The 27,504-nt window shown below is 46.3% G+C and overlaps 1 protein-coding gene and 1 long non-coding RNA gene across 6 annotated transcripts in view; one reads left to right on the top strand and one right to left on the bottom strand.

Annotated features, from left to right (window-relative positions):
• Positions 1 to 27,504, bottom strand: part of SLCO3A1 (solute carrier organic anion transporter family member 3A1) — a 359,594-nt gene that overhangs the window by 12,998 nt on the left and 319,092 nt on the right. For 4 of the 5 annotated variants that reach the window (XM_081551678.1, XM_081551677.1, XM_081551679.1 and 1 more), the window contains 4 exons: positions 26,857 to 27,055; positions 25,490 to 25,628; positions 12,488 to 12,663; positions 8,538 to 8,602 (listed from right to left, as the gene is read on the bottom strand). In XM_081551678.1, the coding sequence (XP_081407804.1) occupies positions 8,538 to 8,602; positions 12,488 to 12,663; positions 25,490 to 25,628; positions 26,857 to 27,055 (579 nt within the window). Of the gene's footprint in view, positions 1 to 6,921; positions 7,024 to 8,537; positions 8,603 to 12,487; positions 12,664 to 25,489; positions 25,629 to 26,856; positions 27,056 to 27,504 lie in introns of those variants that run through there. The other variant, XM_081551681.1, reaches the window with a different exon arrangement.
• LOC145530379 (uncharacterized) lies at positions 871 to 5,909 on the top strand. The gene is made up of 3 exons (XR_014071719.1): positions 871 to 1,853; positions 2,493 to 2,716; positions 3,607 to 5,909. It is a non-coding gene; the product is annotated as an uncharacterized LOC145530379 (long non-coding RNA).

The raw sequence follows: 27,504 nt of genomic DNA, 5'->3' as shown, positions 1-27,504 counted from the left end.
CCTCTCCTTTTCTTCCTGCCCACCCATCACCAGGCAATGGGAGGCCAAGACTATGACACCTCTGGTATAAGTTTTGCTGAGGGAAGGAACTGATGGTGCTGGGGCTTTTTGTTTCAAATGCACAGGTGCCTGAAGAGTTGTATGCAATCCAAGTTGGGCAAATCAGGTCGAATTTTAAGCACATTGCAAGAAATTTTCAATATAATAGAGCCATTCATGAATACTTAAAAAATTCCTTTTCGTACCTGTATCTGAGTGAGGATTTTTATATTATGGAATTGTCTTGAAGTAAGGCATATTTCTGTGTGCTAATGATGTCAATTCTATCCTTGTCAAGCTCTACTATCGGATGACAAGACCCCGTGTCAGAAATAGCCTTCAAACAGAAATGAGAAAGCTAAGTACCTAGGCAAGGTTTCTCATCTTATACTCAATATTTTGGAGGGTGTTTGTGGTCAAGATGAAAGACCTTCTAACTTAAGGAGCTGAAATGCTGGGGTAAGTCACTTTTCTCTATGTGCCTGTTTTTTGATCTTTTGAATGGAACTACTTTGACCTTGCCTGGTCAGGGTCAAGGTGAATACCGGTACGAGTGAGTGGAGTGTTATACAAGGGTCTGGTCCCATATGGTCAGAACTTTCGTTCCCTTATTCATCTTGTACAGGGGATTTGGGGGTGACAGTTCAGAATAAACTTTTGGTTGAGTACCTTATGAGTAGAACCTCATAAACTTTATGAGCTTCCTTTAAGATTCCCAGAAACGAACAAAAACAACTCTTTTCTGCCAAGTTCATCTTTTCCTTTTTATTGACTTAAAATGCTTTTCCAAAGAGAAGCTCTAGCTCACAGGTCCTGAGTTCCAGGTGTGCAGAGAATTTAGAGACAAAGCCCTTGCTGGATCTCGCATTATTTACAGGCCTTTGCCATTGTCGAAATTCATCTGGTTAGTGACAGAGGGGAGTCCCACTTGATTCATTTTCACAAACGGCCGTTCACTTTTATGTGTTTATCATTCAGGGGGGCACAGAAAGGCCCCGAACCCCTGAAAGATGCTAGTTCCCCAGATGGCAATGGGAGGCTTCTACAGAGTGATGACTGGGACAGTAACTGCGCGTGCGCTCAGGTGCTAAGTCATGTCTGACTCTTTGCGGCCCTGTGGACTATTATAGCCCACAAGGCTCCTCTATCCATGGGATTTTCCCAGGCAAGAATACTGGAGTGGGTTGCCATTTCTATCTCCAGGGGATCTTCCCAACCCAGTGACAATAATTACTGCCTATCAACTGCCCCCTCACCCCTGCACTGCATGGGGTATTCTCCATACATCACAACCCCCTTTATTATATCTATAGAGAAACAGATGCTGAGAGGTTATTTGTCCCAGCCTTGATATTTCAAAACCTCCAACCCAATCATTTCTTTCCTACAAATTTAAAGTTTGTAGATTTGAGGAGAAGATTTTAGAGTTCTTATCAGGGCTTTCCAGGGCTACAGAAAACATATTATTTACCTTTCCACTAAGCTCCTGGGAATAACTGGTTTGTGGAAGCCTGGTTTTGAAGCTTTCAAACAGGGGTTCTGATCTTTCTTTGCAAAGTTGATATGGTATTTGGGGAAGCCCTTCATGGAGTGGGTGCTCAACAAATCAGGTTCCTTTCCTGGTTTTTTTGGCTTTTCATTTGGATCAATGAAAATTCATCTCCTTTTAAATTCTCATCTCCAGAGAGAGATTTGCAGAACACCCTTCAAGCCAAGATTCAGTAAATAACCCCAACTGGCAGGAATCCTTCACTTCATGAGAATGAGACATTTTTGGAGGATAATCAGTTGTTTCCAGAAGGAAGGTCACACAGGTAAGGTGTATGTTAGTACCTACTTCTGTTACGGCCTCAGTTACCTAAGCAAGGAGAAGGCAGGTGATGATAATGATGAAGTATTTCTTAGAAACCATGTGTTTTAAAGGAATGCTCTCCTCCTTGGTGCCTGCAGGAGCAGTCCTCTCCCCTTTGTTCTCTTTTCTTCCTGTGTTTCCTTGGGGGGAACTCGCAGATTCAGTAGGCATTAACCAAGGTCCCACCACTGGGACACTAGGAACCCACCATATGTTGGGGAGGGTATCCGGAAGCTTAGAGCTGTTACTCGTTATTACAGAGAATATTAAAAGGATTAAATCTTACTTCCCATTATACTCGGGCTCAAATTGCAGCTATATTTCAATGCAAAAATCGCAGCATCGCTTAAGGAAATTGTCTCTGTTTTCCTGAAATCTATTAACAGAGATTAAACCTCCGGGTCTTTTATTTTGGCTACTTAATTCACTCCATGGGTTGAAAAGGCCAGGCTTAGTTATACTCTTCGGTCTAAACTTAACTTAAAAAGTGAGTGGAAAAGCTTTTGTAAGAAAAATAAATTCACATTCTTTTATGAAACAAAATGGAAGCTACAAATTACTCTGGCATTTACATTTCAAAAGATATCCATCCCTCTCCTAGGTTACCTGCCAAGATTTGAATTCACCGCGGAACCTCTATTCAACCTGGAGGAATTACTGTTGTGTCCAGCACTAGCTAGAAACGGATGTTGAAAAGAACGTTCTCCTGAAAGGATTAATGAGTTTCTCTGTTTCAGTGATGCCAAGAAAGAGACTGGACTATTGATACTGTCGTCCAGCACCGTCTGCAGACACCTGACATTCACTTTTCTTAAATCTGAGAAGGTGAGGGGAGCTGCTGTATTCTCATTTCATTCCCGGCCGCCTTGTTAAACTCACTGAGGCTCAAGGAGCTTAAATCACCAGCCAAAGGTCTCATGCTCAGTAATGGCAGAGTTGGACTCAAACCCGGTGTGCCTGACTGTAGCAGGGTCCATGGCAAATATGCGGTGTCACCTTAGCACTGGACATAGATCCTGGGTGGTACAGGTCCTTTAGAAAGTTAGATGCATCATCGGTGCTTAGTGAGAAATGGAGTACTTTCACATCAGTAAGCAAAGGAGGTCACTATCATCAACAAATGCAGCTACCAGGGATGGGGAGCCCTGAGGGAACTCAGGATGTGAAAATACAGGATACTGGCCCAGATAGCTGAGGTGCATATCAAAGGGATGATTTCAGTGAGCCCAGACTCTTGTATCTTCCCATACAGAGAAAAGCACTAAATTCCTTAACTTGGGATACCTGGTTTTCTTTAATTAACAACAATCTTTTGATGTTCAGACTACCTACCCTTTGTTGCAAAACTTCTATATAACCTGGCTCCTTCCCTTACTTCCATGGAGCAGTTCTCTCAGTTACTTGCGATGTTGTCTCCCAGGCTTGAAGTCCTAAAAATTCCCACTGAATAAAACATAACTCAATTTTTAGATTGTGAATATTCTTTTAAGCCCATGAGTCCTTTAGGAAGTTAGATACATCGTTGGTGCTTAGTAAAGGTTTGCTGAATAAATAAATAAATGCAGAGGTGAGTAGAAGGAGTCTCCCCCTACATTCCAGACGTTGTGTCCTGCACCCCACTATCTCATAGCCACTCCTCTGAAGTTTCTGGCAGGCTAGGCCTACTTCTTCCAAAGCACTCATTCAAAGTGTTCATTTCTCCCATGTGCCTGTAGAAATTCAAGACTTCACCATGGGAGCTCAACAAATGTTGGATGAACCACACAAGGAGCTTCTAAGACACGTCTCCTATATTAGTTCACCAATGACCCAAGACCCAAGGACAATCTGCTCAGGAATGACCCCTGCATACAGAAGTGCACCCTGAGGCTGACGTTCCCAGTGATCTTTGCCCAGCTTGTTGTTCTGGAAAACCAAGAGCAGGCATTTGTGGAGGAGAGTTCGTGGTAGTGAATCCAGTTGAATTTGGTGTAACATCTGTGGCATGCAACAGACTTCCCAGGAACAAGATCAGACCCTCGAGTGGATGTTATGCCCACACCCAGAGAGAAAAGCAGTGATCAGGACATTTGCATAAGGATGAAAAAGGATGGATTTGATTACATCAGGCTTTCTGCTTTGAGTAAGTCATTCGTTTACTCTGAATTTCCTGACCCTTTAAACAACTCCGTGTCCTCTTCCACTCAAATCCCACCACTGTCCTGGGTGACTTGAACTTCTCCATGGAATGAGCTCTCACACTCGGGCCTTCCAACAACTCACTCTCAGTGCCAAGGCTGTTGCCTTCCTGAGTTTTGTCATCTCTCAGAACTGCTCCACCACTTCAATCTCAAAGTCAGACAACAAAGCTCTGGCCGCAGATTCCAACTCGCTTTTCATGAATTACTACATCCAGCTCTTATGTTCCCTTTATCTCTCTGTTCTTCCTCCCCTCTCCTAGCTTACCTCTTCCTTGTCCAGCCCAGGCACCATGGTCAATCACATTAGCCCTACTGTGACCACCATTCTTAACTTCTTTGCTCCTTACTCCTTCTCACCCACCATCAATATCACCAACCACATTACTGCTTCTATTCCAGCGCTCCCACGGGCTACGCAGGAAGCTCTGGGTGCCAAGGTGACCTGACCCATCACAGGTCTCTGCCCTCACAACTCCTTTCTATCAGCATTTAAAACAACAAGGGAAGATAACCTGCATTCACTTCTGGGTCTTTCCCTCTTTCTTTATACTCCTCACGGCCAAGTATCTGCAAAGAGCTGTCTCCCCATGCTGCCCCCACTGCCTCAAGTTCTGACCCACCAATGGTGGTGCATCAAAGACCTACACTGTCCAGTATGACAGTCACTGGCCACACGCAGCTATGTAAATGAAAATCAACAAAAATAAGGAGAAACCAGTTTACAGAAACCACATTTCAAGTGCTCCACAGCCCCACATGGCATAGCCATGGAGCACGTCCACTACTGCAGGAAGTTCTATCGGATGGTGTTGGTCTATACCACTCGCCAAAACTTGCTCCTCATTCTGGTCCTCCTGCTTTAATAAATAATCTCTCCCATGTACCACATGATCCAAACCTTTCATAAGGCACCGTCACTGTGGATTCCTCCTCAGATGCTCCCGTCTGTACACGTCCATGCAGGGACTGAGCCTTGACACTTCTTCCTCTATCCACATCTCCCCATCTTGGTAGCCAGCATCCTCAGCATGGTTCCCCATCAGCTCCTCTGTTATACCAGTGGCTTACTATTCAGTTTCCACATTCTCTATGTGGCAGACAGTGGGCCTTTCTAAAAATGCACAGTGGACCTTATCCCCAGGTTAAAGTCCATCAATGACTTTCATTCGCGTTGAGGATAAAGGTCAACCTTGTCAACAGCACAGCAACTCTTTCTCATCATGTCCTTGACAGCCATTCCCTCCAGTCCCCCCAGCCACAAGGGCTTCCTGCAGCCCCCAAACATGCTTCAGCCTTTGTTCACTTCCAGGCTCTTGCTTCTTTAAGTCCCTCCATCTAAAGCACTCTCTCCTTTTTGCTAGCAAGGTAACTCTTCTGCATTCTTCATGCTTCAGGTTAATATCACATCCTCTCACCCACACTCCTGTTCCCAACCCCAGGCCGGGTGGCTCTCCCACACATGCACTCTACACCTCTACTGACTGCATCTCCAGTCTCATCACACTGAACTGTGATGTCCTTACCATCACCCATTACCCAAGCAGGGCCAAGCACAAAGCTTGACAATGTCTTGAAATCTGATTTCTTGGTTGGCCCTTCATTAACTGTAATGGTGGTTAATCTTATTGGGTGCTGCAGGAAATGGAATCGGGCCCAGTGCAAAGACTTCTCTGATAAGCCACTTTTAATTAAAAGATGAAACTGCGGCATATCCTTCTAGAGCCGTTTTCTAAACCCTCATGTGTGACCCAGTTGGACAATACAATCAATATAGTTTGTCATGACCCACTATTTTAAAAGAATGAAATAGAATAGAAAATATCAGAGCATATCACACATATTAAGGGTGAATATTTTTCATGAAATCTTTGCTTCAGTTTTAAAGTTTATCTCTTGCTGTAGAGTATAATCACAGAAGTTGAAAAATACTCGTTTAGATAATGTTTGAGCTTTAGAGCAACATTCAGTGATCTTAATGGTGTCACATTACACATGTTCTATAATTTTTCATTTCTGTCTTCAAGTGTCCTATAATTTTCATTAACTTTTTGAAAACAACTTGCAAGTTTTTCTTACATTTTGTGTTATCAAAATTATTCTGAAGGTTACTTTTTACTCACTATATTGAGTCCTCAGCATGTGTTTAGAGGTACAGAGACCTCTGTAGTAACCCCATAAATGGAGGACTTTTTGTTTCTCTGGTTAGCTCCTAAAGGAATTCTCTAAGAGCAATGCTGGGCTCACTTACCTGGGTATGGTCCACGGAGCTCTGAACACATTCGATGCTCAATAAATGTCAGTTTGTTGAGTGAATGTGTATGTAGAATGAAAGTAGTGAAAGTCACTCAGTCGTGTCCGACTCTTTGCGGCCCCATGGACTATACAGTCCATGGACTTCTCCAGGCCAGAATACTGGGGTGGGTAGCTGTTTCCTCCTCTGAGGATCTTCCCAAGCCAGGGATCAAACCCAGGTTTCCCCACTGCAGGTAGATTCTTTACCAGATGAGCCACCAAGGAAGCCTGCATGTGGAATGGTTTCACCATTTTCAGAAATAAGGGTCTCCAATCTGCTACCTGATATTACACATTCACCTGTCTGTCCACCAAACCAGGGTAGAATGGAGGGCATCACCACACATACATTTTCTATCCTCCCAATGATGAGAGAAAAACACCCACCATAATTAGTACCCTCTGTAGTTAGCTCTAAAAGCCACTATGAGTTCTAGGAAGGCCTAAAATGTTTTAGTTTGAATTACAGTTGAACTTGTTTGCACTGGGTATTATTATACCTAGAGCATTTCTATTTTCCATGAACCAGAAATAAGCCAAAGACGCCGTTTAAGATTCTCCATTTATACCAATGATGTGGATTGACAGTGATTAAGAAGATTCCCAGGTCTTGTCATGGACATGGCAAACGAAATCACAACCTTGATTGGAAGTTATTTGCTACAAGCAGAGATAGGGCAGATGTCAAGTATTTTCCATTCCCCAGGGAGGACCTTATCTTATTAATGGATTAAAGGGTGAATATTTTTCTTTCACATAGCAATTATATAGAATGTAATCTCATTATGAAAGTAACAAACATATTTTCATTCAAATTTTAAAAATGAATTCATAAAGTATCATTTATAGCCTCACTATTCAATTATAATAGCTGATACCATTTTCTTATCTAGCTTTCCAGTATTTTCCCCTATATATATCCCTGATAGCTCAGTTGGTAAAGAATCTGCCTGCAACTCAGGAGACCTAGGTTTGATTCCTGGGTCAGGAAGATCCCCTGGAGAAGGTAAAGGCTACCCACTCCAGTATTCTGGCCTGGAGAATTCCATGGACTGTGTAGTTCGTGGGACTGCAAAGAGTTGGACACGACTGAGGGACTTTCACTTTCATATATACTTTAAAAACACTTGCATATACAATATAGACCTCCTTTCCCCCTCCACTTATCATGTACACTCTCCAAGTTTATCAATATTTTTCTTTCCAGTTTAAAGGGGTACATAAATCCTACTGAAATTAGAACCCACCATGGATTTAACTAATTCCCTGCTGATGGACGTTTGAATCGTTGCCAATTTTTCACTTTTTATAAACATTTCTATAGTCTTTGTGCTCATTCAGGTTATATACTATTTGGAATGAGAAATTTTTACTCTGAAGGTATGGGCCATGGTTATCTTCCTTTCCATTTTTATATATCACTTAATGTCCATTAAGGAAGACCACAGCCTTATCATTTCAAGAAAAAAAAAAAGTGTCATCCTATCTTGATCTTGGCCTTGACAAAGGGAGTTCATAAAGCAGCAGTGTGGTCCTCAGGGAGAAGGTTTATCTGATTGGCTTTTCTCCTCAGCTGGTCCCTGCACTCAGGGAAAACCATGGGCTATTCTCATCTTAGACTTAATTCCTTCAGTCCATACCAAACTATGGAATATAGGCTCTATAGCATGAAGGTCATATTTGCCCTATCCTAGAAACCCAAGGTAAATAAACTAAATCAGTTTGGAAAATTTAAAGGATGCAAAGTTTCCATTTGGGAAGCATTATGAGAATACCTCTCTTCCCCAGCTGGCAGCCCCATAAATGAAGTATTTCACAAGCTGCTCATGAGTTGCTTAATGAGGGTGCCAAATAACACCATCAAATTCCTTTCTTTTTGGTTCCTCGCTTTTCCTCCTTATGCCAATGAAAATTCAGGGTGGCGTGAAGGCACAGTTAATATTAACAAATACCCTGTGATATCCAGAGAGTGTGCGAGTTTAGGTCTAAACCCTGAACAACATTTAACAGACTTTTCTCTTGTTTACCAAAATTAAACTTCATAAGAAAAAAAGACAACTCAAGGGATGATTCCAGTGATATGTACTCACCTGGTCATGATTCCACTGATATATGTACTCACCTGGTTATAAGCATCCAATTCACTATTGAAGGAATAAAGAAAGAATACGTACCCAACAAACGGAGGAGGAGAAACAGAACTCCCAGGGCGTAGGATTTGAGTTCAGGGCTGACTGTCCTACATGCAAAGAGATGAAGAGGAAAAAAGAAAAGATTCTTATCGCTTCACTTCAATTAACAGACCCCAGAGTCATCCGCTGCTGTCCATCAGAGCCCTTTCTTAGAAAATTATTAATGGTTTTGTCCTTTTGCTTTTTTCACCTTCCCTGCCGAAAGTCTGAAAAATCACTGCAACTGCAGGGACAAGATAAGTTTAGGAATTTATCAGTGTTTTTTTATTAACTAAAACTAGTCATTTGAAGGATGGAATGCAAATTTGTTCCCAAAGTCTTCATTTAAAGGCATTTTGCACTTGCCGGCCCAGAGAAACGTCTTAAGTTGGTGGGTACATGTATCACGGGAAATATCAGTGGGGAAGGCAGTTCCCCTTATGCTACACAGATAGGCCAGAACCATAAACACCTTTGTCATTCTGGCATCATTTTGTGAAACCAACCAGACTAGCATGGGTTGGTTAACTAGATGGACCACTTGTGAAATAGTCCATCCATCTATATCCAGCTTTGGTACCTTTTAAACTGGGAAGGTACCTTAATTTGGCCTTCCCAGGTGGTTCAGTGGGAAAGAGTCTGCCTGCAGGAGACGTGGGTTTGATCTCTGGGTCAGGAAGACCCCCTGGAGGAGGAAATGGCAACCCGTCCCAGTATTCTTGCCTGGACAATCCCATGGACAGTGGAGTCTGGTGGGCTACAGTCCATGGGGTCACAAACAGCTGGATGCGACTGAACACACACAGCTTTATATAGTCACATGCCTTTGTTTTGAACTGACTCAGTGTCTCTGGCTTTGGTTTACCCACAACAGTCCCTGAGCATGACCTTTTCACACATTTTCTGGAACATTCTCATCCTTTTTGGGATAAGAGTGACAGTAGAGGGGGTTTGGAAATGATGACTAATTCCAAGTAGAGAGGCCCTCACAGCTAGTCCCAGAGCTCCTCTGTTAGGCCTCCTACTCTTGAAACTAGTATTGACTCAATGCTTGACTTCTCTCCTGGAGGCCAAGGACTATCTGTATCTCATCCATCATCAGTGTGGCATGTGATACACAGCATATACTGAGTAAAGAACACAGACAGACAAAACCAAAAAACAAGAGGCCGGGGACTGCCCTGGCAGCTCAGTGGTAAGAATCTGCCTTCCAGTGCAGAAGTTGCAGGTTCGATCCCTCTGCAGGGAACTGAGATCTCACACGCCATGGAGCAGCTGAGCCTGTGTGCTCTGGAGCCCAAGCACCACAACTAGAGAGTCTGTGCGCCACAAGGAGAGGTCCCTCACGACACAGCGAAGACCTGATGCAGCCAAACAAATACTGAAAACACAGCCCAGTGCTGGCCCCTGAGTGACTTATTAAACAGCCGGTATCCTCACACCTGTGGATGTCCTGAGCACCGCTGTTGGCAAGTACGTGTCTGTCTGGAGTAAGAGTGGAAGCCGACCCACTGCCCCAGGATGGGACAAGGGCTGTGGCTCAGACTGTCTGTGCCCTTGTGTTTGCCTAGAACATCTGTGATGGCACCCTGGAGTGGATGGCGACAGAAGACGCTATTACCCTGGGCTCCTTCAAAGTCAAGTGGGCACATACCTCCAGCTGGCCCCGGCTGTATGGAGCTCTGAGGTGCACAAGGCCCCACCTAGGTCATTTAGGCCATCTGTTGCTGGTCCATTGAAAAGGAATCACATATTTCCTAAAAATCTCCAAGAGCTGTTTATCAAGTGGAGATTTGGACATGATTCAGGTTTCAGCTGACTTTCTGTATTTGGTCTGCAGCCACAACTACTGAGCTGGGTTTTTGCAGCAGAGTCAAGGGCAGAAAAAAAGGGACTAGTCATTGCTAAAGGCTGTAAGGGTCATTTTTCTTGCTCTTTGGTGTCTATTGTGTGTCAACGGGTACAATATAACTTCATGGGAATTCCTAGTAACAAAAATAATGCAGCCACCCCAAATCCATGCCTGAGATCTGATGGGTTTTTGTCCAGTGCATATTATATATAATCATCCTCCATATATAATTTAAACTCAATAGTTCATTTCATAAACACTTCTCACATTCTTAAGAATTTTCATTACTCCACTGAGCTGTAGGACTATAACTCACTATTCCAATTCAGATTTTTGTGCTATTATAGTTAACACTATAATAAAAATTATCTGCATTGAGCTTTTCTTCTCATGGAGTATTTTCTTAACATAAGTGGCAAGGGGTAGGTTTACCTCATAAAAAAAAATAACCTGAATGTTTTTATGGCTCTTGAACTCATATTTGCCACCTTGTTTTTATGAAAGGATCAATACATTTCTCAATGCCACCAGAAATGTATGACTTTACCTGTTTTGTTAGAGCCTTGTTTTACAGAAGTGGGTATGAATTTTTAAAAATTATTTTTTCAAATTTAATAAGTATAAAATGTCAATTTGCTATTGCACCATTAATGTGCTATTGCACATTGAAAAAGCTTTGCTAATGACTTTATAACATAAGTACTTTGTATAAATCCTTTTCCTTGTGAATTCTAACCAAGATCAGGAAATGTAGTAGACACAGAGAGGTTGGATAAAGCAGCTGCAAATGTAACATACCAGGGCTTCCCTGCCTGCTAATGCAGGAGACCTGGGTTCAGTCCCTTGGTCAGAAGATCTCCCAGAGGAGGAAATGGCAACCTACTCTGGGATTCCTGCCTGGGAAATCCCACAGAGGAACCCGGCTTGCTACAGTCAATGGGGTCACAAAAGAGCTGAACACTTAGCGACTTAAACAACAACAAAATGTACATTTGTACAGGCTGCATCCAAGCATTTCATTCCTACTTTTATCTCCAGCCCTTGGGATTGGATTGGTTTGTTTAGATAACTACATCCCAGTAAGATGGATCTGTCTGTGCTTGTTACCACTACCTCTGTTAAAGATGGTCACCAGACATGAAGCCTGCCTCTTCTGGGTTCCTCACCCAAATCTAGATAACTTTGCAACTGTGTAAGTTACTCAGAAAATCACTCAATAATTCACCTTTGAGACACCTCACCCACCCCCCAGGATAGTTCCCGAGAGACAGGGAGACACAGAATTATGGGTGACTCTCTCCCACTATCCATCTGTACAAAAGCAGTCACTGCTTGCTTCACAAGCCACTCAGCACTGCGTCACACCTTGTCGATGACCCATTATATCTTTACAGAGCTTGCACACACATGGTCTCAGTGGGACCCAGCCCATTGCAGGAGGCAGGCAGGACCACTGACGTCACCTCCACTTCCATATTCAGAAACAACACTGAGCCCAAGGTCATACTACGAATCAGTGTCCCGAGACAGGAGCCAGACACGGGGACTCGAATATTCCCATGCCATTTTCATTTCACTCCAACAGTGTTGCTCTTTGCAAATATCAATGAGAGACCGCAGCACCTTTCAAAATTACCTGCAGAGTCTGTTCCTGGTAGGACATGAAAGCATAGTGTTTTCTCTTGGGCTGTGCTTTCTACTTTTGGCGTGAAAGTTGAAAGTGTTAGTCGCTCAGTCATGTCTGACTCTTTGCAACCCCACAGACTGTAGCCTGCCAGGCTCCTCTGTCCATGGGGATTCTCCAGGCAAGAATACTGGAGTGTGTTGCCATTCCTTTCTCCAGGGGCTAGTCCCAACCCAGCGACTGAATCCAGGTCTCCTGGATTGCAGGCAGGTTCTTTACTGTCTGAGCCACCACGGAAGCCTTACTTTTGCAGTGAGGTTTTCATCAAACATAAGTGATTCCTACCAGCCTAGGGAAGCTGGCTTGCAAGACTCATACAGTCCCCAGAGTCCTGATTTCTGGGAAAACTGCAGACACACAGCAGGGAGGGAAGTGGGGTGGCGCGGCTGGTTCTCCGGCCCTTGGGGCTATGCTTACCTGATGAGGATGATGACCGAAGGTGTCTGAGCCATGGCCCCGATCATGCTACAGACACACATCACACACAGGAAGGTGAGGAAGGCCTCTTGACACCCAGGACTGGGGCATTTTCCAGGAATCACGGTCGCATTCTCAGGTGGGATGGTCATGAGGCATGCACAGCCAGTGAGATTCTGAAAGGGAAGCAGTCAGCCCTGTTAACTGGGGCTATCTCCCCTCTCCAGATCTAAAGCCATCCATCAGCTGGGTCTGTCACAGCCTGATTATGCATTCTGGAGCATTTCAATAATTAGGCCTGAATCAACGAGTTGGCTTTTTTTGAAGGAGGCTGCAAAACACATGCAAAATAAAGGAATATTTATGGGGAGGAGAGCTGATTTCCCCGTCTCTTATGTATTTCATTTCTATGCCCCAGAATTCCTTGATAAGCCCACACCGTAGACAAATGTGTTGCCCCCCCATATGATTAGAGAGGAAATCGTGCTTCTACAATGTGATAAAACACTGCCAAATTAACAATGTAATCACTTGCCAATTTGTCCTCTCTTTTGTGCAGTTATAATTACACTGAAGTGTATTAAAAGAAGTAATTCAGGTAACTGCATATGGTTGCTGGTTCATTGCCCACTATGGCACCTGGAACAAAGGATGTGCACTGTCATGCGTGAAGTCGCTGGGCTCATGGGGCCGTGAGAGGGGGCTGGCTAATGGGAGGCTTCTCGAGTGGCTGAGAAAGCAAAGAGGGTGCAGAGATACCAGGGAGCTTAGAGCAGATTGTGGGGAGTGAGCTGGATACCAGCGAGATATATTTATTAATATATGATCAGAGAGGAGAAAGCCAAGCGGCTGTATTCCATTTGATCTTTGGGTGGATTTTTGCCCAGCTGCCCTGGCTTCCCAGCACGGTTCTGGCTCACGCTCCAGAGGAATTTCTGATGGCGGAGAAAGGAGCAAGGGCACAGGGAGAGGCAGCGCCAGCCAGCAGCCAAGCCAATTAAGGTTCGATAATAATAGTGCAGAGGTCTTTAATGAATACAAAATGAAAACAATCATAAATGATTCATTGCTTTTCTTTCCAGGGCTGCTTGGCTCTCAGAGCACATGCCGAGGTAAATCCTCCTGAGGGTCAAACAAATCCTCTTTGGTTTTTACATGCCCCCTCCTCAGCCCGTCTCCCATCCTTGTACCTCTCCTCCTCCCTCTCCCTTTCTTTCCCTGCCAGACTGAACAAATTGGGGTTTTTCTTATTCCATCAAGCGACGTGGGATGTTTTCAGGGGTGTTCAGTGCCTGCTCCCTCCATCCTGTATGACTGTGCCCCACAAGAAGCTTTTACCCGTGGGAAGTAGGGGGAGACACAGGGTGGGGCTGGACCCCTCTTCCTAAGCCATCTGCCCACAGCAGGTGCTTTTGTATAAATGGCCCCATTACAGCACCCAGGGGCATCTCCCGTCATTCTGTGAAAGGTGCTGAGGCCCGGCCCCTCTGTCTCTTTGCATACATCTCTGCCCGGAGAAATCACAGATCTTCTTCAAAACCCAGTGCTGACATTTCATTTGGCTGCAAGGCCTCCTCAGTTGCCCTCATCTGAGCTGGCATTTCCCTCCATGGGGACACACTCCACGCCCCATGGCAGAGACTCTTGCTACCCTTCTGGAGGAGACCTTAAGCTCCTGGGATAAGAACGTGTCATTTCTGTGATCTATTGAGCCTGTCTTATAGCACAGTGCTGAGAAGCAGTGTGAGGAAACTCACAGGTGGTTTTAGGATGCGAATGGGAAGAGATCTTCCTCTGCTTTTATCAGGAAATAGGCCTTTTCCTTGAAAGAGCCAATTCATTGGAAGAGTCCCTGATGCTGGGAAAGATTGAGGGCAGGAGGAGAAGGGGACGACAGAGGATGAGATGGTTGGATGGCATCACCGACTCAATGGACATGAGTTTGAGCAAACTCCGGGAGATATAGAAGGACAGGGAAGCTTAGCATGCTACAGTCCATGGGGTTGCAAAGAGTTGGAAACAATTTACTGACTAAATAACAAACAAGGACTTCCCCCCAACTCGAATTGAAAATGCCACTTCTCTCCCTTCTAAGGAGAGGAAACTGATCTTTCCTTTCCCAACACCCTGAACGCTAAAGCTAAACTTTTCCAGCTGTTCATGCTCACTACCTCCATGCTCTTGAATCACTCCAAACGGCTTAGGTTCCTACATGCAGCAATCAGATCAGCTAAGCTTGCCAGTGACCTCCACAGTTGACCCCTCCATCCACTTTTCTCTTCCTGGAGCCCCTTGAGTGTGTACCTGCGACCCACTGCCTCATGGCTTCCACGGCTCACTCTCTGGTTTCCCTCTTCCCTTTTGCATTTTCCTTGCTGGCACCTGCCCCTTCTCCTATTTGAAAATGCTGGAGCTCCTTGGGGCTCTGGCCCAGACTCTCTTCCCTTCTCGCCCTGCACTTTTCCCTAGATTGTGTTACATCCATGTGCTTTCTGATGGAGCTCCCCAGGTGGTGCTAGTGATAAAGAACCTGTCTGCCAATGCAGGAGATGTTAAGAGACATGGGTTCGATCCCTGGCTCGGGAAGATCCCCTGGAAGAGGGCATGGCAACCCACTCCAGTATTCTTGCCTGGAGAATCCCATGGACAGAGGAGACTGGAGGGCTACAGTCCATGGGGTCACGTGGAGTCGGACACGACTGAGCAGCTGAGCACGCATGCACATGCTTTCTGAGGACTCTCCTAAATTTCATCTCTAACTCACACCCATCCCAGACTCACCCGGGGTGCCCCTTCCTAAGCCTCTGAATGTGCTGAGATGTCAACACCAGCTCCAGAATGAGTGCTCTCTATGGTATTCGGCGCTGGCATCTTGGCACTACTCTACCATCCAGGGCAGGGAACCGTCTCCTTAGGATTCCCTTCCCTGCATGGACGAGAGCTGGACCAGAGAAACACAGAAGAGATCTGTAAGTGAGGCAGGGGGTATTACTCTCAGATGGTCAGACATGGGGGCAGACAAACGTGGAGATGCCAGAAGGAGCCGGTTGGCCCTGCCAGCCCTGTGTGCACCACCTTCTTTTCTGACCACCCTGCTGACAGCAGAGGCCCTGTGCCCACCTCTACTGACTGGCTGCAGTATTGCTGACATTTGCCCCACACTCTTCCCCGAGTGCCCCCTTCATCTCACTGAGCAGCCCACTGAGCACAGCTTCTGGGGAGTTTCCCATAAGCCTCAACCTGCCCACCTGAGCTGATACTTCTGGGGGTGTGGTGACTTTTCTCCAGTCCTTCATCTCACTTCTTCCGGATCCCAATCCCCCAACTCCTCCATGCTCACATAAGTTCTATTTCCTATACTAAACCCTGTACTTCCAAAAGACTTGTGGGTGCTGTTTTCCTGACCAAACCCTGACAGATATATACACTCTGAGCCCCCATCTCCTCTCCCTCCACATCTCTTACCTTAGAAATGACAAACTATAGAAATGCAATGGTAAATTCTCAACCTTCCCCTGTACTCCTTTGTCAAACCTTCCTCGTGACCATGAGGCTAATAAGGACAGACACCACTGTGGTTTTGATTCCTGACTTATCCCTAGCGCAAGAAGACAGTATTGAATGAATGAATCAGTGAATGAATGAATGAGCCCTTAAGGTCCGTTCATTTTACCGTATCCTAAACAACTAAACAACAAAGACAAACCATCTCTCAAACCCTGCCCTAGTTCAAACCACCCCATCCTTCTCTCTTTGGTCCCTCCTGTAGCCTATGAGGGAAAAGAGATTTGGGGCTGGGGTCCTTAGAACCACGTGGACTCAGAGAGTGCTCATGTATAAACAGAAAACAGGCCCATCCATGAGGGGCTGGCTTAGAACTCAGACCCCAGGAACTGAGTTCTGACTCTCATAGCCTTTAGGACTGTGATGTGATCAGTACCTTTGAATGAACTGTGTGACTGGTGACTTCTGTTTAGTTTAATGAGTACTTTGTAATTGGAACCTACACCAAATCTTAGATTTCTGCTCTGCACCTAGGCTATGGCTCAACTGTATTCCATTTACCATAAGAGGAAACTGTCTGGACTCCCTCTGCTCTGAGATGTGAAAATCCCCTTCTGAAGAGGGTCTTCCCTAGATCGGGCCTGTGATCGTGGCCCTACTGGAATGGTACAGAAATGAGACACTTTTATCTCAGTGACTACCCAGTCCATATGGTCCAGGTGAGGCAAATGTGTCCAGGAAGGCACAATCCTGTGAATGGTGTGAGTGAACAGCAGGGCCGAGCCATCCTGGGATGTGCAGCCAAGGCAAAGGGGAGGGGTAAGAGCACAGAGCCAGGGAGAACGGGACAAGAATGGACCCAGGGCAGGCCGGGGTGGCTGAACAGAAATGAGGCACTTGTAGGGCTATAGGTGCTAGGAGAAGGGAGAACTGGTCCATGGTGATGATACTGGCTTGCATTGGTGTCAAGGAGAGAAGCTGGAAATGGATGTGCACGCATGCTCAGTTGCTTCATTCATGTCTGACTCTTTGTGACTCTGTGGTCTGTGGCCCGCCAGGCTCCTTTGTCCATAGGATTCTCCAGGCAAGAAAACTAGAGTGGCTTGCCATGCCCTCCTCCAGGGGATCTTCCTGACCCAGGGATCAAACCCGTGTCTCCTGCATTGCAGGTGGATTCTTTACCCACTGGCCACCTGGGGAGCCCCCTGAAAATGGATGGGTCCCTCCCAAACGACCTAGGCAACTCTGTATTCATTTATTCAGATTAAACATATTTGAGAGGAGCTGTGAAGGAGGCTGGGGAGGAGGTAAGCACTAGTGATCTGAGCGCGAACTTGGATGGGTTTCCCTCTTGGTTATAAGAGTCAATTTGACAGGATGAACAGAAAACGTGGGGTGGTCCTGAGGCCTACGGTACAGGCTGGAATGTTCCTAGGACCCTGCCCACAGAGAATCCAAGGGTAAATGCTAAGCCAAAGTCCAATGACAAGGGTTGGAAAAGGTCCTTTATTTGGGCCCAGGAGATACAAGAGACTGCAGACCGATCTAGAAACTTCCCTCCTGATGTCCCAGTGTGGTGGAAATAATTATCCCAGGGTGCATAATGGGAAGAGAGGACTTTCCACCACTGGGGCTTCACCCTATGATCCCAAGTGAGAAGGGAGGCGTAGGACAGGCCTTTGCTGATGTTAACCGGGCACGTAGGTTAACTGAGACCTGCAAAAGCCCTAACCAGTAGGAAGTCTGAAAATCTAGAGAATCTGAGTATCACTGACTCAATGGACATGAGTCTGAGCAAACTTCTGGAGACAGTTAAGGACTGGGAAGCCTGGCATGCTGCAGTCCATGGGGTCACAAAGAGTCGGACACGACTAAGCAACTGAATGACAACAACCTGGGTATGAGGGAAGGAGATGCTTGATGGTGGGGATCTGATTCTCACCCTGTGTGTATACAACAGTCCAGAATGCAGATGGACCTTGGCAACTGCCTGCAGACGACCACGTCCTGAATAAAGTGGCAGCCCCCTAGTGCTGTCCTCGGTGGCCCCCACTACATTTAACTATGAAGAAAGCACACTAGGCTCCGGAGAGTTTATCATCCCTGACCTGGCAAACGTCCGGTTTTCCATCCCCATGGCAAAGGAACGTCTTCCCAGTCTGCTGTTCTCTGGGGAGAAATGATGTGAGAGTTGGACTCTCTGCCTGGTACCATGCGTGGGGTGGCAGGACCGGGCTTTCCTGCCCTGAGAGATCTCCTTGATAATTAGATGGCCCTCTTGTTCACAGAGGAACTGGCCTGACAAGACTTAGAAGCAGTGGTGGCAACCTGGTGGACAGGGTGGGATTAGCTCGGAAATTCTATGAGAATTTACCCTATAGGCAGCTTGCCCAGGCACAGAATGACATAAGTCCAATTCCAGTCACAACAGTGCCTGCAGGAACTAAAGTTGTGCATCCACTTGAATGCCCATCAATAGGGGTTGGTTAGATACACTCCAATAGGCACACACAATGGAAGACTATGCAGCTGTATAAAAGGTATCAGCATGCTCCTTACTTATTAACATGAAAAAACTCCACGATAAATGATTAACAACAACAACAAAACCCACAAGTAACAAGCTACAGTACAAAATAGATAACCAACAAGGACCTACTGTTCAGCATTGGGAACTAAATATATGTACACTTTACTGAAAATAAACACACTATAAATCAACTATACTTCAATTAAAAATAAACAAGCTATTGAGAAAGTAGCATTGACATATATACATTACCATGTGTAAAACAGCTAGTGAGAACCTGCTGCATAGCACAGGAAGCTCAGCTCGGTGCTCTGTGATGACTGGAGGGGTGGGGTCGGGGGTGGGAGGGAGGGGATATATGTGTATATATATATAACTGATTCATGCTATTGTGCAGCAGAAACTAATATAATATTGTAAAGCAATTATCCTCCAGTTAAAATGGCAAAAATGATGAAAAAAAATAAACAAGCTACAGAATAATACCTTGTATGTGCATTAAAACCCAGGAGGATATACAAGAAACTAATAATAGTAATTACCTATTGGGCAGAGTCGTGAATTGAACAGTGGGTGAACAGGAGAGAGAAATGGAAAGGAGGAGTTCCCACTCCCTCTTTTTTTATACTTCTTGGTTCTTGAACCACACAAAGGTACCATCTATTTAAAAGAATTTAAAAAAACTCCAGAAGAAGAAATCAACAAAAAAAGAAGAGCACAGTCACTGAAAATTCTACTCTTGTTCTACATTCAGCCATTAATTTAAATTGAGAAATGTTTCTGTTCACATGCAATGATGGGGATAAATAATTACAAAAAGCTGGAGACCATAAAAATAGAAAAATGACTCTCTTGAAGCTAGGATTCATTTTCCCATTGATGGAGGAAATCATTAGCGTGCTATTTTGACAGCTCATATTACACATATAAAATATTCCTCGGTAGTGTTTCTGAAGTATCTGGCAAATAAAGTTGTTTTTGTTTGGGCTTTTTCCCTCTGTATTCAATACTGAGGGATCAATTCTATAATTGCACAAGTAAAACTAATCTCTAGGTTGAAAATGACATTTCTAACGGGACAGACAAGGGGGTGATGATGTTCTTTGTATTTCGAGCCTGTGAAAATGTGAATATTTCTTTCTCAACATCCTGAAATACTGATTTTGGTTTTCTTTCTGAAATGTATTCAGTTACCAAGACGAAAGAGTTCGCTGGTGGCTCTGTGGTAAAGAATCCACCTGCCAACGCAGGAGATATAGCTTCGATCCCTGGGTTGGGAAGATTCCCTGGAGGAGCGCGTGGCAACCCACTCCAGTATTCTTGCCTGGGGAACCCCATGGACAGAGGAGCCTGGCGGGCTATAGTCCATGAAGTTGCAAAGAGTCAAACAGGACTTAGCGACTAAACAACACCAACAATCAAGAAGAAACGGCAATTCCTATGAAAGGTAGGACCTGAGTTCTGTAGCTCAGAAAGGGGTTAGCCAGGGGGAGCACTGACACTCGCAGTGTCCTGCCCTGCTTCTGCCCAACGCCCGAGATGGCAGAGGAAGAAACGGCAATTCCTATGAAAGGTAGGACCTGAGTCCTGTAGCTCAGAAAGGGGTTAGCCAGGGGGAGTGCTGACACTCGCAGTGTCCTGCCCTGCTTTTGCCCAACGCCCGAGATGGCAGAGGTCCGAGACATACAATAGCCGGGACGTCTTCCTTTGAATGATAACACACTCCCAAGTGTCCTAGACTTTCATGGGATCTTTTTATGATTCAGCGAGTTCCTCAGACCTTCTCCTGTCATTTATTACTGTCTTTTTGCAGCTTAGACTCTCTTCACCTCACTGGCCCAACCCCAGCCGGTGTTTCCAGGTGAAGACCTCAGAGCCTGTCACAAACAGCATCACCGGCAACCCGTGTGCCTCTAGACAAAGGGGAGACTGAAACACGGCAAGGAGAAACGCGCTTGCTTGTTCCCTGGCAGGGCCATTGGCTGAAGGATGACAGCCCGGGAGGAAAAGATCTGCAATGCAAGCGAGACCTCCATCCACCCTCTGCCCCAGAACCCTGCATCCCATCAGAGCCTTAATGATCTCCTGCCGAGGGGCGGGGAAAGGCTTGCGCTTTGGGGAGCACCAGGCTCACTCTCTGCTCCAGTATCCTGACGGGGAGGTGTGGGCAGAGCGGAGGGGAAGGATGTAGCTGCAGCTCAGATGGATACCAGGCCCCTCCCTCTAGATTCTCCTCTTTCCTGACTCCGCACCAAAGCTTTGCCCATGTCACCAGCTTCAAGCCTCCCCGCCACTCTGTGCTCACACTCATGCCATCCTTGGATGCCCTCCCATCCTATCCTCCAGGCAAATACCCACGCATTCTCCATGGACGAAGGCCAGCCCTGAGACCTGCTGTCCTGAACAAGGAGCCCCCTGCATGCATCCAAAATTGAGTAGCCACATCCCCTCCCTGCCATAGCACCTACTCGAGCTCTGTTCAAATCGGTGCTCGATAAATCCCTGTGGCGTGGATGGCGGCACAGATGAGTCGTCTTATCCTTAGCCCCCCATAAGCTGCTGTGCCGGACTTGTACTGACTTTGAACATTTTGCTGGTGGCTGACAGAAGCCTTTTTCTAAGTCAATTATTCAGTACATCAGAAGGATACAACTTCCAGCAGTCAATCAGCAGCTCCCAACATGCTTTTTGTTGGAATAATTACTTCTGGGAGTGAAAGGGACAGAAACAATCTGGACAATATATTCCTGCCAAAGGAAGCTTAGAAAATTAAGTTGCCATCTTTCCCGTCACCCCTCCTGGGCATGTGCAATGAGAATTAGAAATTGTATATTAAATGCAATTCTGGAAACTTTCATCGCTATCACTCAAGGAGAAATGAGATCAGACAACAAAAAACAAAACCTCAAGCCAGGAAGGAAAGTCCGATATCAGGAAAGCACTAACACGAACCAGGTCTCCTAACAATCAGTGATTTCGTTGGTGATTTATTCACATCTAATCGAGTTAAGGGGAATTTTCACAAGTCTGGATGGAAGCTGTCAAGTGGGGAGAGATGAGCACAGATGAGGTGTTTGGTATTGAAATCTGCACTGGCCAACCTACCCGCCTGCCAGTTGTGGTTTTACCACCTGAGTCTCCCTGGGGTGCACTGAGGTTGGCAGTCTCCAGCCAGGCATGCAGAAAGCCCGGGGCCTTTATCCAGAGCCATGGCTAACACCAGGAGTACAAGGGTCCATAGCAGAACCTCATCTCTGGATGCGGGCGCCTAGTGATGGGCAAGTGATGGAGATGCAGGCGAACATGGGCCATCTGACCTGGTGGAGGGGGGTTACCTTGCTGGGAGAGCAGGTGCTGAGGCCTATGCGGGGACCAGGGGGGCCAGTGCAGCCCCGGAAGCAGTGAGGAGGTGCGAGGAGGCTTCTCAGCTGCGGATAAGGATGTGTTAAGGATTGTCAAGGGCTTAGGGGAAGACCCGCCTTGATAAACAGCATGGACAGAGGACCAGGGTTAAAAGAGAGCTGGGTATGCAGCGGGCACTCCAAGAAGTCTCAGTGGTTCTTCAAGAGGAGGGTGGAGTGGGGAGGTTGAGGTTAGAGGCAGCAGGGTCAGATCGTGAAGGCACAACGTCCCGACTGCGGGGCGTACACATGGAGAGCTCCTTTCAGCTGGACAAAAAGGCAAGCATACTCAAGAGAGAAGCCAGAGGGTCCGGGGAAGACACTGAGACTGCCGTCCAGCAGACCCTGCGTTCCGATGCCGGCCCCACCACATTCTATGTGACCTTGGGCAAGGGATTCCTCTGTAATTAGGGGATAAGGATGTCACCTCCTTCCAAGGTTGTTGTGAGGATGAGTGAGACACTATACACCGGGCTGGGGGTACATGTGACAGAATGGCTGTGTGCACAGTGGGAAAGGACTCCAGCGGATGCAGATGGAAAAAATACAAAACAGCGAAAGAGGGATGAAGAAACCTCTAGTTTGTGGAAGAGTTTTTGGAGGGAGCTTGCAGACAAGAAGGGGAGAGGAAGAGGGAGTAAACATCCCAGGAAGATAATTCACCCCTTTGGCATTTTCTCAAAATACTTGCAAGTATTTTGAAATTGCTTTTGGCTCATTTTTGGTTGATGGCCTGAGATTCCTCTGACCTGGGGCCATGAGTGACCCATGAAAAGCTCTGTCACCTGGCCCATACAGGCTCTCAGAGGAGCTTGCCGGTGTTGCAATTTCATGGTTGTGGTTATTTTTAGGGTTGGACTGTCACAAAGGCCCCTTTCCAGGGTATGCATAGCTCTGTGACCCTAAAGCCCTCGTCCACTCACTGGAAGACAAGGCATCCAGAGACCTGTGACTCCCATCCCAGCCCCGGGACTTTCTCATTCCCTGCCTTGTAATTGCACGGGGGTATCACCTCTCTGCATCACCTGCATCCCAGCAGACAATATGAGGCCTCTGGTACTGTGAAGAAGAGGCAGGTGTCTGGGGAATAAACCATGTATATCCAGAGGGAATCGGAGACGCTTGCCCTCTGATGATAATTGCATTCCACAGCTTGCTGCTTCAGCAGCTAGAAGCAAACCCGGGCCTGATTAAGCTCTTATTCAATAAGCCTCTCGTCCAGGCAAGAACAGGAGACACACATTTTTAGACCGCTTTTTGGTCAGAGAATGCTCTGGAATAGACTGCTTTGGTCTCAGGACACTAGTCTATACTGAGTCAATGTCATTCTCATCACAGCACAGTAACCAAATTTGATTTATAATATAACTTTTAGATATTAAAGTGTTAATGAAATTGTTGTCATGAAAAAGAATAGCTTGTACTTTTATTCTAACCATTCTCAAGGTCCCATCTCTTTTTAAAAATTCATTTCCACCCACTTAAGGAAACTGTCTTATCATCTACTTTAAAAAAATCAGTCCTTGCCCCACCGCCACTCCCCTGGCCAAGGGTAATTTATTTTCCCTATAGAAAAATGTTAACAACTGGCCAAGAATCTAAATGTTAAATGCAAGGAAAAATGAGATCTTTGGAAATGAAAACAAATGATACACTTTTCTTCCTTCAAAGAAATGGCTGTTCCCAAAAGACACACAATAAGTAAAGGGGAGAAACAAATGATATCAACTCTAAGTTCCTTGAAAGCAGCCACTTAAGCCCTCTTGTCTTTCTTTCCATCTCTGCATCTCCAGACATTTACAGAGCACTTGTGGGCGCCAGGTGTCACTTAGGAAACTCACAGGTCAGGGCAGATGACAAACCCTTTTAACAGATCACTGCAGTCAAACAAGAAAAGTGCCTCCAGGAGAGACAGGTACCAAGACTGCAGAGGCAAGAATCTCAAAGATAAAGGAGGGCAGGGAGGCTTTCACAGAGGAAGGGGCATTTGAGTAGGGTATTGATGGGTGAGTAGGAGTTATCAGACTGGAGGAAGAAGCAGGAAAAGACACATGTTGTGTGGGGAAAGCAGAATACCCAACCCCAAAGGAAGCACAGCTGAAGAGCATGGCGGAGGACAGACATGTGCTGAAGATAGAAACCCAGTTCAGTACCTAGACCTTATCTTCTAACTGACCAGAAAGGGTCCTATGCAGTGTTACTTAGGAACTGAACAACTGGCAGTCCAGTGGATAGGACTCTGTGCTCTCACTGCTGGGCCTGGGTTCAGGCCCTAGTCTGGGAACTAAGATCCTGCCAGCCATGTGGCATGGCTGAAAACAAAACAAAAAAGTGAAATTCATTCTAGAATGCAAGGATAGTCTAGTATTAGGAAATATATTTATACATCATGCTATGGACAGCAAGGAGATCAAACCAGTCAATCCTGGAGATCAAACAATCAACTCTGAATATTCATTGGAAGGACTGATGCTAAAGCTCCAATATTTTGACCACTTGATGCAAAGAGCCAACTTACTGGAAAAGACCCTGATGCTGGGAAAGATTGAAGGCAGGAGGAGAAGGGGGTGACAGAGGATGAGATGGTTGGGTGACATCGTTGACACAATGGACGTGAATCTGAACAAAATCCGGGAGATGGTGAAGGACAGGGAAGCCCGTCATGCTGCAGTGCATGGGGTCCAAAAAGTCAGGCATGACTGAGCGACTGATCAACAACATGCAATATTACAGAAATCATTCTGGCTGCAACGGAGAAGACAGACCAGCAGGGGCCCATCCTGAGTTGTGAGGCCAAGGAGGCAACTACTACACTGGTCCAAGTGAGAGATGAGGAGGGCCTGCACCAGGGCAGTGGTGGTGTGGACGCAGAAGGGCAGGTACAAGGTGGGATCAGCAGGACTAGGTGACCAGTCCCTTAGTCTCAGGTTTTCGTGCAGAGAATGTGGAAAGTTGCATGCAGGTTGAGAGCCAACTGAATAATTCATGTTGAGAAGGAAAAAAGCCAGAAACAAAAACAAGAACAAAAAAGCAAACCAAAAAAAAAAAATGATAGTGGCAAGATGGAAAAAGGTGGGAGGCATTTAGCTGAGAAGATAAAGGCAAAGGGAATCGGGTAGAGAAGATGTTGAATTAGTGTCTCATAATCTCAGGTTTGGAAGAGGTCTTCCCTGACAAATGGTTCTAACCTTTCTTTACATGCTTCTGTTGATGGGGAGCTCATTACCTGTGGAGTAATCCTATTCCTAGCTTTGAACCATAATCTTTTCCTCTGGCTCCATACAGCTTCCTCTGAATTTTTACTCTCTGATAAAATTGCTCAGTGACACTTTTTGGAAACCTATTTGATTTAGCACGAAGCAGCTGGATGGCCTGGCAGGCCTCCTGTCCTTCTAATGGAGAATTCTCCACCAGAGCAGGGCAGACGCTGAGACAACTTACAGTGCAGGGACACAAACTACAGGACACGTGTGGTTGCCCACTCTCGCCCTTGACCTGGGGTTTTAAACTACTTTGGCTGTCTGTATCCCCCTGCCCCATCCCATCACATCAGAAAATCACCAATACCGTGCTGTTGCAGCCAGCAAAGCAGGCAGACAGGTAGGTGATGCCATCTGCCCCGCACACTGGAGTGAAAGAATCGGTTTGGCATTCACAGTTTTTATTGCAGGACGAGTAGGGGTCCAGGGCCGAGCCAGGCGTTGAGCTGGAAAAGAGGACAGATGGAATCCATCAGAGAAAGGTCAGCTTCTTCTGGATCCCCATTGACAGCCCCCTGCCCTCTGGGGTCATAGTGGCCACTGCGGCCATGGTACAGGGAAGGAAGGGTGTTGGTGTTTGGACTGTGCATGGATATACAGAAGATACCTTGGCCAGTGTGCTTCCATCCTGCCTGTCTGACCTTGCAGGGTGGCAGACGAGCCTGGCTCTGTCTGACTTAATGTCAGGAGAAAGCCTGGTGGCCTGCTTGGAGGAGGAGACTGGTGTGGTGAGGAACTGGTATCCTGCAGGCCAACCATGCTGCAGCCCTGATGCTCCAGATTGGACTCCCCAGGTAGATGCAGAGGCTCATGCAGAAAAAGGAATGGCCATTGGTACTGGATATATAAGGACTCTCCATAATGCCCTCTAAGGACAAGTCTGATTGAACTTCAGTTCCAAGTCTGGGATAATAGATAGGAAATAAAATGTCCTGTAAGAGCTAAATTCCTTCCTTTCTCCCCTCCCTTCTCACCTCCTCCCCCACCCACACTTATCAATACCCACCATGGGTTGGACCCTGCGATTACTATGTGAGTCTAATGATAGCTTCTGATTGTTTAAGGAACTGTTGAAGTCTCTTCTATTTTATGGACTTCCCTGGTGACTCAGACTGTAAAGAATCCACCTGCAATGCAGGAGACCTGGGTTCGACCCCTGCGTTGGGAAGACCTTCTGGAGAAGGAAATGGCAACCCATTCTAGTGTTCTTGCCTGGTGAATCCCATGGACAGAGGAGCCTGGCAGGCTACAGTCCATGAGGTTGTAAAGAGTCAGACACAACTGAGCTACTAACACACATACACACTTCTGCCTTCTATTATAAGCTGAATTTTAAAATAAAACCTATTTTTAATTTTCTATCTTCACCTCATTCCTAAAATCAAATGCCAAAAATAGGCACTTGAGTCCTCTGGGGAGTGAGTGTCTGCCTGTCTCCCTAGTGCTCCCCTGGCCATCCTGGGAGAGAGTCTTTAAGTGGAATTCTGTCCTCTCCACCCAGAAGGTTCACATGTATCCTTCAACCCTGGGTGGAAGATGCAGAAGTATCAACTTCCGGGTCAGGGTCCCTAGGGATGAAGCTGGCTCCATGAACCAACCCCGGAAAGAGGGTCTTGGAATCCCTGGGCAGGCAGGGGATGGTGTGTGTGTGTGTGAGACCTTTCTGAGACTTACGAGTTTCCATAGGGAACAGTAACCCCCGCCACGGGGCCCGTGTCACAGCCCAGGAAGAGGAAGGAGACGTAGCAAGCGGTGGACACCAGGTTGACGAGCATGGCCATCCGAATGGCCCCGAGGGCAGACAGGCTGAGTTTCTTCACCAGGAGACCGCCCAGGAAGATGCCCAGACAGGCACATGGGATCGCAGTCATCCCTGGAGCAGAACAGAGGGGTGGGAACCATTAGCCAGGGAAGCAGGGCCAGTCAACGCAGACACTGGGCACCAGCCCCGAAGCTGAGCCCTGTGTGAACAGAATCCCCCATGACAATACGAAGGTGCCACTTCCTCCACTGTACCCTGAAGTCTCTGCTAACAGCCTCATTTCTACCCTCAAGGAGCCCACAGATAATTAGGGGGACGTAGACACGTAAAAACTCACAGCGATGAGGCAGGTAAGTCATACACCTCTCATGCTAAGCGGGGAACCCTCATGGGAAACAGCCCCAGCTGGTGTGAGAGCAACCGACAGACAGGGCAGATGGGCTGAGTAACGCGCAGGCGTGTTAGCATGTGCCCTCCGTGTGTTTCCCAGGCGGTGCGGGAAGGGGGCTCAAGATCAACTGGGGATTTTCTCCTCTTCAGACAAAGAAGGGTCTGGAGGT

This window comes from Giraffa tippelskirchi, chromosome 12 (genome assembly GCF_054371585.1).
Source record: "Giraffa tippelskirchi isolate mGirTip1 chromosome 12, T2T-mGirTip1v1.2.pri, whole genome shotgun sequence".
Taxonomy (NCBI): domain Eukaryota; kingdom Metazoa; phylum Chordata; class Mammalia; order Artiodactyla; family Giraffidae; genus Giraffa; species Giraffa tippelskirchi.
The sequence above is the reverse complement of the archived record's forward strand: the minus strand, read 5'-3'. Positions and strand labels throughout refer to the sequence as shown.